We start from the raw sequence: 14,248 nt of genomic DNA, 5'->3' as shown, positions 1-14,248 counted from the left end.
CAGCCATTTTTAGAAGCGTTGGTGGCGATCTGTGCAGACGGCAGGAGTCAAAAAGAGTTTTGTACGCCTTACAAATGAGTTTGTCGGCACCTGGGGCCCGGGGAACTATCATTAGGCACTCACGGCACTGGAAGATGCTGACGACGAGATTGTGTTTATTTGCTTAAATGCTGCTCATCCATCCAGATAAGGGTTCCCACTGGGAGTAGCCTGTATCTGTCAGTGAGATGTGGCCAGGGAGGTGTCATGCAGGTTGCTCTTCACAGCTATCAGGGATGAATGCAATAGGCTTACAGAAAGTTCACTGAAGTCATATAGTACTTTAATGAGCCAAGTCCTGACTTTATCCAGGGAGGATTCACAGCGAGGAATATATATATATATATATGCACTTTGTCAAAAATATCCTGCTTCACAGTTACACACTTGTAGCTCATTAGAGCAGTTTTGGGTCAAATTATGTGCTCAGGAACAGGAACCGACACAGCTGTCAGAATGTGCTTTAGCTACTTATCAAAGCCTACTCGACGTATCAGCTCGTTTCCTCAACTCTGCCTCTCTTGGCCCAAAGGTGCAATATGTAAGAATTGCCCACCTGTCCAAAAAACAACTAGGGAGCAGCATTTTACAAGAGTAACCGCTAACTGCTGCTGCCTGTGGTGGTTTAGCTCATTAGCACAGCTAGCTGTGGAGTTAGCACTACTATTAGCTGACTCCGCCCAGACTGGGAGCTCGAAGCACCCAAATGGCGGTGTTGTTTACTATTAGACCGTCGCCTCCTGAGATACAGAGTACAGGTACAGTGGCTAGGGGCAAGCTAGCTGGTTAGCATCTCTGCAATACAATATACAGACAAACAGTCAAAACTGTTTTTTATCCTTTCAACTTTCATCTTCACAAGTTTAGTTAATTTTTCAACATGTACTAAAATTAAAAATCGTACATATTGATCGCATAAATTAACTACAATATTCAGAATTATGTTTTAATTAGTGTATAATCACCTGAAAATAAGAGTCACACTGGTCACAACCTCCACCATGCTGTATTGCCATCGATCAGTACATTTTTTATTTGTATTATGCCAATTCACATGAAAAAGTCATCCTCCCCCGCAGCAAGCGCTTGGCGACAGTAGTGATTAAAAAAACAGACAGAGACCTCGGAGCAGAACGGGACCCAGTGATGGGCAGCCATCTGCTTAGACTGGTTGGGTCGAAAGAGAGAGAGAGGGTACCATGTTTCTACAGTTGCCCAGAATACTCAAACAGACCAGACCTGTTATATCCTGCATACTGGACCTTTAATGTATAATTCCAGTTTATCACCCATTCTTCCTATCAGTAATGATAACATTGCACTCATTGAGGTAATTGCTATGACGTTGGAGCATAGTGACATCACTAAAAAGGGCTCAGAAAGGACAACAAACACAGGGGCTCAAATGAGCAGATGAGGTTTTAAATGAAGCCCCAGGTCAGCTGGACTTACTCTGTAAAGACAATGAGGGCGAACTGTAGAGTTCTGTACGAAATTCAATCCTTAAAGATCAACTTCCTTGTTCAAATTAAACTCCCTGTACTTGCCAAACTATAGCTGTGTGGACACAGTTTTCTCATACGTTCCAGCTGTACTCACCTAAATGTTTATCTCTAAATGTCGCCCTGTCTGAATCTGTTGCGGTGATGAGGCCCACGGCTCGGTAATCCCTTTGCTGTATATATTATATTGATGTGTGTAAATCATTAATATATCCCCAAAATGTCACAGGTATTTGGAATTGGATTGCCTCAGCTGTTGTTTCCTTTGTTTGACTCACACAGAGCTTCTCTGATCCTTTGCAGGCTCGTGTGTTGGCGACCATCGGAGTCACCCGAGGTCTTGGGGATCACAATCTCAAAGTGCACGACTCCAACATCTACATTAAGCCCTTCCTGTCCTGCTGCCCGGAGGTAGGCTCAACTTTGAATGTTGTCCTCAATCACAGTGTGTACAGACAAATCCCCATTATTCTACATACATACTGTAACCAAGAGTGGTAACAAAATGTGTGGGTATTAGATTGTTTCCCTGCCCACTGTGCCTTAATTTTATATTAATTTTAAAATCTGAATTAAACCGAATGCGCAGTATATATTCTAGGCTAGGGATGTTAACTATTACAGTTAATGGATGAACACAACAGACAAAAAAACACATTGGCACATTTAAGCATGATGAGAATTCTAAAAAAAACCCAGAATAATGGGAATGCATCTCACATCATTTATAGCAGCGCGTTAAGAGTGTTGCGGTATTTTACGGTCGTCCTTTCCTTTTATTTTACCTCGTAACCCCGGCCTCCTGGTAGGAGCCGAGTGCAAGAGTAACGAGGAAAAACGTCTTTGGACATTAACAGTCCACGCTGTGAACTACGTGGTCAGCATGCACACTGACATTCCCCCCACTGGCCAGCGCTCTCAAACGACTCCTTCCCATCCCAGTGTCTACTGCACATGATTGCAGTAGACACGAAGACCATGAATTCTCTTGATCTTTAATTCATTGCTCTCCGAGTTCAGTCATAGTTCAACTTCCCTTTTGATGTTGTATTTCTTTTTTAGAGTTTTTTTTTTCTTTTTTTTTTTTCTTTTTCTCCCTCCGAGAGCCTTGTAGTCTCAGCAGAGTGTAAACACATTGTTGGTATATAAGACATGTCAAACCTGAGCATTAGAGGTCCTGTTGGATGTTTAAATGCAGTGAAAAGTAGACAATTACTATGAGGAGTTCGTCTGTGTGGGAGAGCGCCCTGCAGGGTTTGTGAAAAACAAGTCCTGCAAAGTAAGAACAACTCTCTCAGGTTATGAAGTCTCAGAAAAAGAGAATTTGACACTTGTCGTTAAATGATACTCATCGTGAGATCGGACACGGGCGCTGGGTCAGCGGTGAGACGCTCCGGTCGTCACCCTCTTTTACAGATGTTGTCATGGTTGCTGTTGAAATCTCTGTTTTGAAAAATCGATTCTGGGAACTGTCATCTCTTTCACGTATTGATAGCCTCGGAGTTGAATCACAAGTTTTACCACAACATGAAGGCTCATGATCCAGTGCAGAGGTCATTCTGATTCCATTTAAACCGCTGTGCTCTTTTCTTAGTAATCTCTGCAGTCATTTGGCTTGTCTGCTGTGAATAGGTGACTCCTCCACAGCAGCAAAGTAATTACTTGAAGCAACCAAGCTCCGGCATTTTGCTTGTATACTTTTTTTCCAAGTCCAAGGCCACTGGATGTATTTCTCTATTTCATAGTATGGTTTTGTTCGAGCATAGTAATTTGAGAGGTTGTGCCACACAAATGTTGCCACAGTAACACTTTTTCCCTTCAATAGCTTATAGAAAAATCTATTGAGGATCATGACCTGAGAACATAGGAATTAAAGGGTGATTCCAGCTAAAATTACAAGTAAATATATTCTCACTTCAGTGGTATCCAGCCCTCCATACATTGTAAATATTTTCGGTATCTTTATTGTTTGTGGTACTTAAATGTAAACTGATGTTAAAAAAAATGTAGCATTAGTATTTTCTTTGAGAAATGTGTGTCTCCCGTAACTCCTTATTCATTCTGGTGACTGGGTTCCCCAATACCATGCTTATTCTGGAATAGTGACAAAAAAAACAAACAACACAACACAGTCGATAATTATTAAAAGTCACTGAATCTATAAATGTGCTGTTGATATAAATGATTCTCCCTGAATGCATTGCTCCATGGAGATGGAAGAGCTACTCACAGATATCAAACTAATTGTAGATGAAATCAGCAACAGGAACACCCCAGAAAGCAAACGTGGCAACAAAACTTGAATTCCTGTCAAAACACTTTTGAAGAGTCTTTCTTCCCATTCTTCAAACAATGTGTGAACGTAGCCATGGCCCATTACGTGACACCTTCACAGGAAGTTCATACACCCGGTCCAAACAGTTCCTCGAAACCATCCATCTCTCGACCCTGTCCTTGTCTTATTTCCCGGTCACCTTCAGGTCAAAGTCTACCCACTGACGCAGTGCGAGCATGGAGCCGACGACGTTCTGGTGCTGGGAACGGACGGCCTGTGGGACGTCCTCTCTAACCAGGAAGTAGCCGAGGCAGTCACCTGTTTCCTGGCAAACTGCGACCCAGACGACCAGCACAGGCACGTCTCGCTCATCACCACACAGCTGCAGCTACCGTCAGGCCTGAACTCTCTCTCACCCCCGTCTTTATTTGCGGGAGGATGAGCGTTGTTATCTTGTCGTAATTATGCAAATTTCCAAACATTTAGATAAGGCGTTCCTCTGATGTCGAGGAAAGGCTTGTAAGGCTATTAACTGCGTGCTCCGACTCTTCTTCTCTTGTTTGCTTATTTCCGAAAGATCATCCATAACATCCTCCGATTTTGTCACTCTTTTTCTTTTTCTTTTTTTTTTTAATCAAATCAAATACTGTGCATGATTATTATCAGATGTGATCACATGACGCCTTAATCAATTATCTATATGATTATTTCAGGTACACAATGGCAGCACAAGACCTGGTAATGAGAGCACGAGGGGTGCTGAAGGATCGAGGCTGGAGGATATCAAATGACAGATTAGGCTCCGGCGATGACATTTCTGTCTACATCATTCCCCTCATGTACGGAAACAAGCAGAACTAGCCAAGCTGCCGATCTACAGCCACCATGGAAACAAAAAACCCTGCCTTGATCCTTCAACTTCACTTCTGCAGTTTCCCCTTCATCCCCTTGTGCTCTTTTTAAAAGTGCTTTAGTGTGGACTTCCTCCACAGCTGAGGGATCCAAGGTGTATCTGGTCAGAGATTTCTGTCCAGGTCGTTCTCTCCTTGATCATCGTCAGTCTGGATGATCTCTCTCTTTCTCCTTTTTTTGTCAGGTCCTTTTTTTTTTTTTTTTATAGAAATGAAACAGAACGGTGAAAGGGACTGTTGAGGAGCTGAGAAATGGATTTGTTTTGTTTGTTTTTTTTTAAATCTCGAGGAAGCCATCGTGAATCTCGTTGTGGGGTCGAGAGCGAGGACTCTCACCGATGAGATGGTGAAGTGCATCTCAGGACTGCTGTTACTAACTAATGCACAATATTTATAAATGTGAACATTGTAAATACTCCCAAGTGTAAGACATTTGATAAGTGTATCCGGTTCAACACCTGCACAGTGTAAAAAAAACAAAACAAACTAACCTGACTGATGTCCTGCATATATAAACGGTAGCTCCTCAGTCCTCATGTAGAGCTTTCTAATTAGCCAAGTTCAGTCATGTGGGATTGTTAGTCTGATGTCCATAAGAGACAAAAAAACACAAGCCAGTTTGTCAGCTGGCTCTCCTTATGCTGCAGTAGCTATTTTTGTTCAGTTGTACCCCTTGCGTTGCAATACTGTGCTCACTATGAAGAAAAGCCTCTTGCTTGAAGAATAAACTAATCGGAGGAGCCACCTTCAAGATTTTTGTACCCATTACATGTGAGACGACCCCCACAATCTTGTCATTCCATCGTTATCGAGACACGCTTTTTTTCTTCCTTTCATTTAGATTTATGAAGGAATAACAAAAAGTCTTTCTATTGCACTTATTCACCATCAGCCATCTACCTCATAATTTTCTTCCTTTCAGTGTATTACACACCAAACATGTTATTTTTTTCTCCTCAAGTGGCTGTTTGCATTCATCATCAGCCGCTACGTGTGCCATTATTCACTTACACTGTTGTGATTTGCTCATGTACCTGCACCATTTGTAAAATGTCTTCAGAAAACGCACTGAAGCAAAAAAAAAAAAAAGCTTCACAGGGAACTGTGAGGTTATACTGTTGTAGAAAATATATATTTTTTTTTATACATTATGCTCAATAAACCTCGGGAGCCCGAGGACCAAGTGAAGACATTGTTTTCTCTCCTGTGTTTATGACTTAAGAACTGCTGGGAAAAAAGTTGAGTTTAAGTTCCTTCAGTGTTTTTACTTCCATCTTTTTTTTCCATCTTCCCATAAATAAAGTGAAATTGGGAAAGCGTGATAAAACATGTTGGCACTCAGTTTTACAAAAAGATTTCCTCCCTCTTTGTTTTAACACATGAATGTTTTTTTGTATGCAAAGTTTTTTGAAAAGTTTCAGTTTTACACGTGAAAACACTCAACTGTTTTTTTTCTTTTTTGACTGTTTCACATCATGAAAAAAGTAATTGTGAAAATACTTTTATTGTTCTGTTTACAGATGGAAAAAAAGTTAAGGAACTGAGAAAGATGATGCCAGCAAAACATTTTTTTTCCCACCAGTTATTAATAAACACAGAACAGAAAGCTATTTAGATCAGACTTAAGAAATGGATCACCAGAAAAATAAATCTTCACCTGCCCTCAGGGCTTCCATGAAACCCTATTATGAAGCCATTCTTTTGACCTTTTCTAAGTATCAGTTGTATATATTATCTGAATTAGGACAAACCCTTCCTCGTGCATAGCTGGTGCCTCTAACAGTGAGAATCGCTCTGATCTTTACCATGTGTTCCATAAAATGAAGTATAAATACGGTTAAATAGACAGCACTTAGCTTGTGTCTCTACAATCAATATTGTTCCCTGATTCAGTGGTCTTCCACAGTTTAGTTTATTAAGTTTAGTTGTAGTTTTCAACTTCTACTAATTGTGCACAAATGTCGTATCTTAACTGCTGTACGAGTGGCTGAAACTGGTGAAACGTGGAACAGAGTAACTTAATTTAAATGTACAAAATGTAAATAACCGTTTCAGTGGACACTTCTTTCTTTGACTGTAAGTGATGTACATCTTACTGAAACAAAATACGTAATTTGTACCGTTTTGAAAATCGAGAACAGTGTAAAAAAAATGGTTTACATGCTCACTTTTCTGCTCAATTAAAAAATGATGACCGTTTCTGACCTTTTAACCTTCTTCCACATTAATCTGCCTTGTCATTGACTGGTGTCCTAACTGGGGTTGTGATGCACTTGAATGAGAATTTTGTTGAGTAAGGTAACTGGGGGAGTGCTACTGCACATGTGGAAAAAAAGGTTTATGTGGCTCCAGAGGAAGTAGTTGGAATTGTATTTTACTCCACACATTCTTTAAAAAGCCTGGTGCCTACATTACCCACAATGCAGCTTTTTTTTTATTTATTTTTTTTTCAGATTCCACATACTCGGTAATAAAACTCCAAGACCTGTAAACACACTTTAATGTGTAAAATTGGTGGAGTTAACCTTAAACATAAAATTTCCAACAACATCCATTGTAGTATTTTGAAGCTTTCATGGTTTCAGTTTTAGGTAATTCTACAATTTCTTGTCTTGTGTTGCAGAGATATCTACTGAAGTTAGCATGCTAACCAGTTAGCCTGGGCCTTCCCCTGTTCAAAGCCCCCGCGCTAGAGGTGTTAACATCAACACCCCTTAGCCCTAAGCTCCCTGCACAGACCACTAGGTGCATGGCTAACAAACCTGACTAGATAACAGCAGCTCCAGTTAGCAGCAGTTAGCTGTAACTCTAGTGATATGCTGCCCCCTGTTCGTTAGAATATGAATTGAACACGTGGTAGCACTGCGATTTTAATTTAAGTAGATCTAAAAACCTCTTCCACCACTGTTTGCCTTCGCTATGTTAACTGCCACCTCATCGTAATTACACTCTGTATGTCCAGATACTTGATGTAAAACCCAAAAGGGAATGCACGTCTTAAAAGAAATGCTTGGACGAGGTTTGAATGGGGACAGACAGTAACTGTACAGTAACCACACTCACCATCACCACGCTGACAAGAGTGTGTCAAGTGAGCCCCCAAAGCAATATGTGGATGAAGGGTATCAGTTCACAGAATAGCCTGACAGAAGATTTCATGGTGAAGGCTGCTGCGAGGGGCGTAATTCGACACTGAAGCTCGCACACACACACACACACACACACATACACACCCCCCGAAGTGATGAAAGACAACTTGATAACTTCACAGAAAAAAGTAGCACAGAGGGTGTTCATCCCATTTCGACCGGTCTTACAGTGAGTCAGAGTAGGTGTGGACAAAAACAACGAGGAATAACTTCCTCATTTTTAGGTGACTCTGCTGTGATACCAAATACTTGAGAGACCAGTGAGGGAAATCAAATCACAGGATAAAGCTTTCGCGGTTCACGACGCGAAAAGAGGTGTCACATGAAAAATGATGCGCACCATGGTGTATGGGTTTGTGAAGAGTGAAAGGAAATGTGATGCTTCTTGGCACCAGAGTACTAATTATACCTCAGTGTATGGCGTGAATCAGCACGTTTTCTCTGCCCTTTCATTCAGTCCCCAATAGAGATTATTTTTCAGGTGCCACTGCTGACAGCCAGTGATTTATTTCCAAATAATTTGCATGTGTTCTGCGAATCATAATTTTTGTACGGTGGAAATTCTGGGTTTAAGACTACAATGTGACATTGGCTTGAAACAGTGACACGTCCAACACCATCAGGGACTTTAAAGCATCTAATTCTGCAAATATACTCGGCGACTGACATTGAAGGCGCAATATGGAAGGCTTTTGATTGAAAATGTTCAAAGATGTACTTATTTAACAACAGAATGTGATTAAATAGCAGTTTGGACATTATGACGTCCGTTAGCATGCTAACCAGATAGCCCAGGCCTGTCTGGTCATGTTGCCCTTATTTGTTTTGAGCCTGAATTTGACAGGTGACCAATTCATACAGACAAAAATGCAGTTTTCAAAGCTTAGAAAGAAAAGCCCTTTACACAGTGTACACATGCTGACTTGTCATGGTAAGAAAGGCATAGGTGTTGCTAATAACATTAATAATGTTATATCCAGGAAACCCTGAAACTGAAGCAGCTAAATGGAATTCAGCCATCATTAATTAATTTCAAACCCATACTTTTTCTACTGTGATGTGAGAGGGCCTACACAGAGGATCCTTTTGTTCCTTTTATTCCTTCCAGCATGTTTTTTAACCGTCTTTATTAATTACACATCGAGGTTTATAAAATGCGAACCTTGACAACTGACGCATTAAAGGTCAGCTACTTGGGGAGCACCACTAGTGGAAAACGTAGTGTAAAGCCTTTTGTGGCTCCAGAGGCAGCTGCGCATGCAATCTGATAAATTGCCTCAGGTGTAGATGCATTGTGGGTAATGTAGGCTCCAGGTTTTGAAGAGGAGTGTTGAATAAAAAAATGCAACGTCTCCAGCTTTGCTTCATCAACCTGGATCATTTGTTTTTTCGTTCAATAACGAGTTGAACACTCCTACAGGAGTGTGATGCTAGAAAAGTGGACCTGATACCTGCATTACCCACAATGCAATTTAGCACTTTATCAGATTGGATGCGGTTTCCTCTGGAGCCACAAAAGGCTTTAAAGTACTCTCCGCAAATTTGGAGTAGAACTCCCCAAGACCTGTAAACCCACTTTTATGTGTAAAACTAGCTAGTTAATTACAGTTACCCTTCATTGCAACTTTTCCCATTAATATTATATTACGTTTTGTTTTTGTCTTTGATGATTGATATAACATTTTTACTGCTTTCATTTATCAAGTATCTATTTCTGTTGCTGTTGTTCTTTTATGGTTTAATTATGTTAAATGGTGACATTTCACTGACTGAAGCAAAGCTAAAAGTCACAACTTGACTGCAGAATTGGAAGTTAATGCTCTGAGGGATACCAGAGCAGAGAGCCAGGAAAGGTTTACAGACCACATGTCTCTAAAAAATGTAAACAATCACTTTCATAACTCATGTAAAGATTTATTTTCTACTCACACAATGAGAGTAGGATTCAAGCGCATCACACACACACATACATACCTTCGTGAATGCCTTATTCATGACTCATAAAGTGTTATCATGGGAGTCTCGCACTCCTGAGTCCATCCTGGCCATCTGGTCCCCACAGGCCAGCGCCACATCCCCCTCCAGTCAGGCCAAAACTGATCTGGCACACCACTCCTACTCTCCACACGTGTGTGTGTGTGGTCCAGATTGGATGACGGCAATGATGACACAGTCATTCCTGTGGGTGGCTTGTTTTTCCAAGGTTGCAGCACTCCCACCCCACCCGTGGACAGATCTGAGGGAGATGCTGAGAGGGCTTTGCAGCGAGATACTCATCTAGTGTAACTGTAAAGGTGACGGGCTGCTTCAGCCTCACTTCAGAGAACGGTTGAGTGAAAAGATACTGTTTTTATATGTCCTTATCCTGCATTACAAATAGGGCTGCAGCTCACGATATGGCTATTACGATTTTCACCCCCTGAAACCTAAAGACAAAAAGCTCAAACTATTAATCTATTATTGCCTGAAATATACTCTACCTATCTATTTCTGGGAGCTGATGCCAATATAAGGCAATAAGGATTTCAAATATATTGATATATCAGCCAATATGCAATCATTTTTTACAGTGATTCCCACAAATTCAGGTAACAAACACTTGTGACAAAGATATTAAACAATTCATTTTATAATTCAGTAATAAACTTTATTGTCCAAACTGACATCAGTGCACTGAATCTACAGACTTCAATGGGAATGTAATAAATACAAATGAGCGCACACATCTTTTCATGTCTGGTCATATTGGCACATTTGTGTCACATTTGCCAATATCGACCAACAGATATATCGTCACACCCTAGAATCTATTACCAAAATAGTTGCCAAATGTTTTCAAAGAGTTTGTTTCAGTTCAACAAATTGTCAAATACTTGTGAAAAATGTTCATCACGACTCTCAGAGCCCAAGCCGAGGTCTTCATACGTCTTGTTTTGTCCAACATTTCAAAACCCAAAGAAAATCACATTTACAATTAGAGATGCAACAATTGATTAAACGCAAATGAATTGGCTGCTGATTTTGGCCAATCCATCGCTTAAGTCATTTGAAGCTTCTTAAGAGTGAGAATCTGTTGCCTTTTTTTGGTTTATATTAAAGTTACTTGGGCTTTTCTGGGTTTTTAACTGTCAGTCAGACGAAAGAAGACTTGTAAGGACTGAATCGTCTCTCCTGAGGATAGCGTGGTTGGCATTTTTCACCGATTTCTCAAGGTTACATTTTTAATCAAATATTTGGCAGAACTGGTGGGAGCTCTTTCAAAGAAACCAGAAATCAAATTACAGACGCTCAGACCAGCTATGTTTGGCATGTTGCTTCTTTTTAAATGACTATTATTGGGAGAATACTTTCCTGACCACCAGCTCCTAATCATTTTTGGCTCCAGTTCCAAACATGTCACATTACGCGGGTGAAGGTATTTGGTGAACACGTGAGGGTCGGCCGTGCTGTCAGGACGAGGGTGCGGCTGCTTCGGCGGTGCAGCTGTGATACCCATCTGAGCGGGCAGCTTTTTTTTTCACAGGGAGCTCTAATTTACTGCTTTAGGGGGCTTCGGCTGCCTGAAGTATGATTTATCTGCGGCCCCGGCTCAAATGGGAGCTCTGACACAAGATGGATGAGGAGGACACGCTGCTCACTGGTCCATAAGCTGGCTCTCTCTACAGCCAGGATATGATAAATGATGTTTGGTTTTTACCCCGGGGGCTGGATTACTTGTATTTCTTGCATGAGACAAGACACTCATTTGAATATTTCTGTGAGGCTGACCTGTAGGACGGCTTGCTCAACAGGCTTCACGATAACTACAAGTATCCTGTGTGGTTTCTTCACTAGTCAGCATCCTCTGCTCTCCTCCTCAGCCTACGTGCATCCCTACGGTGAGCGGCTGGAACAGAATTTATCGTTTAATATCGGCACAGATGCTAGTGGGCAGAGCTGCGGCCCAAGATGAACATAACTCTGCCCGACACACTATCAAGTGTGAACTCATAAATATTTCATGGGTGTCTTCTTGGAAGGTCAAACGCAGGATTCAATCTTCAGTCGGCTCGAGTGAGCGGAGTGCTATCATCTGGGCTGTGTGGGGGTCTGAACACAAGACTGCAGTCCCCGCACGGTTTCATCGACCCAAGCTGCCCGGCCCCTGCAGCCAATCAAAGCTCATTACCCATTCCGGTCCCCACCCCCATCACGAGACCCCTGCCTGCCCATACTAATGTGATACAGAGCAACCAGATGCTGCTGGGCAGCAGAGGGAGGATTTCAAAGGTTAACTCATAATGCATGACCCACATCAGCACTGCACTCCCAGACCTCTGTGAGGACACCACTGCTCCAACGCCCGTGGGGGGGTTGGGTCATGTGGCGTGTCTGTCTGTGCATACCATAGAGTTCAAGCGCTGAGGCACACACACCATCCAGATTTAGCATAATAATCAGATTATTAGGTGCACAGTGCCGGAGGCGCTGCACAGATTTGCGTCTGCCCCGCGTGTAGAGAGGGTGTTTAGGTGCAGGAGGAGCACACGCTATCTGCCCCAGTGTCTGAGGGTATGCAGCATTATCAACAAAGGACGTCGGGGAGAGCCATAAAGCCAGCTTGTGCGTATCCGAGCAGATGTATTGTAGGATACCTCTGTGGGCAGCAGGAGCCACGTCACTCCTCTCCTCATAGCAACAGCACTGTTGACCTACATGCTTTCTACACAGCCCACTCCGCCTGAGGTGGTGGAAAACTATGCAAATCCATACCAGATATCGACTTCCTCGTGCACATTAAAATGTGCATACAAATTATATTTAAAAAAACCCCAAAAACTTGCATATCGGATTTCCATCCAACACAAGCGAGCTTTTCTCCTCCATCCTGCAGAACAAAAAAAAAAAAAAAAAAAAAAAAAAAAGGAATGGGGGCATTAAGGCATCAATTTGAATGACATGCATGTCCAGAAATCTCCCATGAAATTAAAACTGCATACAAAGTGCTTTTTTCCCCTTTTTAAATCCACCACCACCATCAGTCACCGCTTTATTGGATGAAACACGATACAGTTCACAAATCGGTTCCAGCTTTTTTTTTTTTTTTTCTTTTTTTTTTTTTAGAAAATGCAACCACAAGCCATGTTCCGGATAGAAAAGCAGTAAAAAAAAAATGCAGCTCCTGACATAAAAACGGCAGCCACACTAATACTGGCCGGTATGCATTACCTGTTATAACAGTATAAGAGCGTTGAAAGCAGTCTGTGCTTTTTCTTTTCTTTCCCTTTTTTTTTCTCTTCTGTTCTCTTCTTTCCTTCCTTCTTCCTCGACTGAAGTGGAGGCACCAGCACTAGCAAGGCAGTAGCTTGCGCAGTCATCTCCATAGCGGGCAGTGTCACAACCCAACCAACAGCACAAACTACTACCTCAGCCAGTGCCTGGTCACAACGCGATTAGAAGAGCGACGACGTTTGAGGAAAAAAATAGGCGAGAAAATGTCGTGAAGCCAGAACAGAGGGGAAAAAAATAAAAGAAGAAGAAGAAAAAAAAGAAAGAAAGAAAGAAAAAAAAAAAGCAGCGACCACAGCGACATTCCCATGCTGCCGGAGCTGGTCCGTCCTCTCCCCCGCTCCGCTCCTCTTCTGTGCGGACTTGAAATACGAGGGAAACCCCGCCCAAGCAGACCTGCTCCCTCCGCTCTCCTCCCTCCCTCCCTCTTCCTTCCCCTCGCCCTCCCTCCTCCTCCTCTTCTTTAGCCCTAACCACGAAACGCTCCTTTTCCCCTCATATGACCTACTGGTTGATCCCAAAACTCCGGCTCGGGGACCCTCCAGGGGGACAGAGAGAGGGAGCGGAGGGGTCTCCTCCCCCCCAGCGAGCAGCGCGAGGATCGGGGGGAGGCTCAGTGTGAAATATTCCGCGTGTGGGCACCGAGCACGACGATCACGAGTGTAGAGAGGTGTTTTCTATTCCTGAGGTTTCCCTGTTGTCACTGCGCTCTTGTTGTGTAACCCCACCTACTGCACAGCACCGACACCCACTGCAAGAGACTGCAGAATACTCTATGTGAAATGTGTCATTTTAAAGTATTATCACCGGGAAGTACAAATGAATACATATTAAAAAGGGCTACCTCGAGAACGCCACGCCTTAAGACTGATTGACAGTATTGATATTTTGTGTAAGTACGTTTGATGTCGCTTTCGCAGGCCTTTAGGAGAGACATAATAATACAACAAAAATTGTTGGCCATGTTACAATAAGATGATAAAATATTTAAATTCTGTAGAATGACATAACATATGATCAATTTCTCTGTGATTTGTCTGTCACGTTTAGAATCGTCTCATTGCTCCCCATCACTAATTCATTTCAGACAAGTTCATGTTTGGC

The 14,248-nt window shown here is 42.2% G+C and overlaps 1 protein-coding gene and 1 long non-coding RNA gene across 2 annotated transcripts in view; one reads left to right on the top strand and one right to left on the bottom strand.

Moving 5' to 3' along the window:
* The window catches only part of ppm1h (protein phosphatase, Mg2+/Mn2+ dependent, 1H), a 35,574-nt gene extending 28,625 nt beyond the window's left edge, over positions 1–6,949 (top strand). Inside the window, exons 8-10 of the mRNA XM_037107825.1 lie at positions 1,845–1,952; positions 4,022–4,173; positions 4,530–6,949. Of these exons, the coding sequence (XP_036963720.1) occupies positions 1,845–1,952; positions 4,022–4,173; positions 4,530–4,677 (408 nt within the window). The 3' untranslated portion in view covers positions 4,678–6,949. The remainder of the gene's footprint in view (positions 1–1,844; positions 1,953–4,021; positions 4,174–4,529) is intronic.
* A 3,552-nt stretch (positions 6,950–10,501) lies between these two features.
* On the bottom strand, positions 10,502–14,248 carry LOC119023744. Its single transcript, XR_005076328.1, has 2 exons — positions 13,085–14,248; positions 10,502–12,743 (listed from the first exon to the last, which is right to left on the bottom strand). It is a non-coding gene; the product is annotated as an uncharacterized LOC119023744 (long non-coding RNA).

This window comes from Acanthopagrus latus, chromosome 8 (genome assembly GCF_904848185.1).
Source record: "Acanthopagrus latus isolate v.2019 chromosome 8, fAcaLat1.1, whole genome shotgun sequence".
Taxonomy (NCBI): Eukaryota; Metazoa; Chordata; class Actinopteri; order Spariformes; family Sparidae; genus Acanthopagrus; species Acanthopagrus latus.
This window is presented reverse-complemented; position numbering and strand designations above follow the sequence as displayed.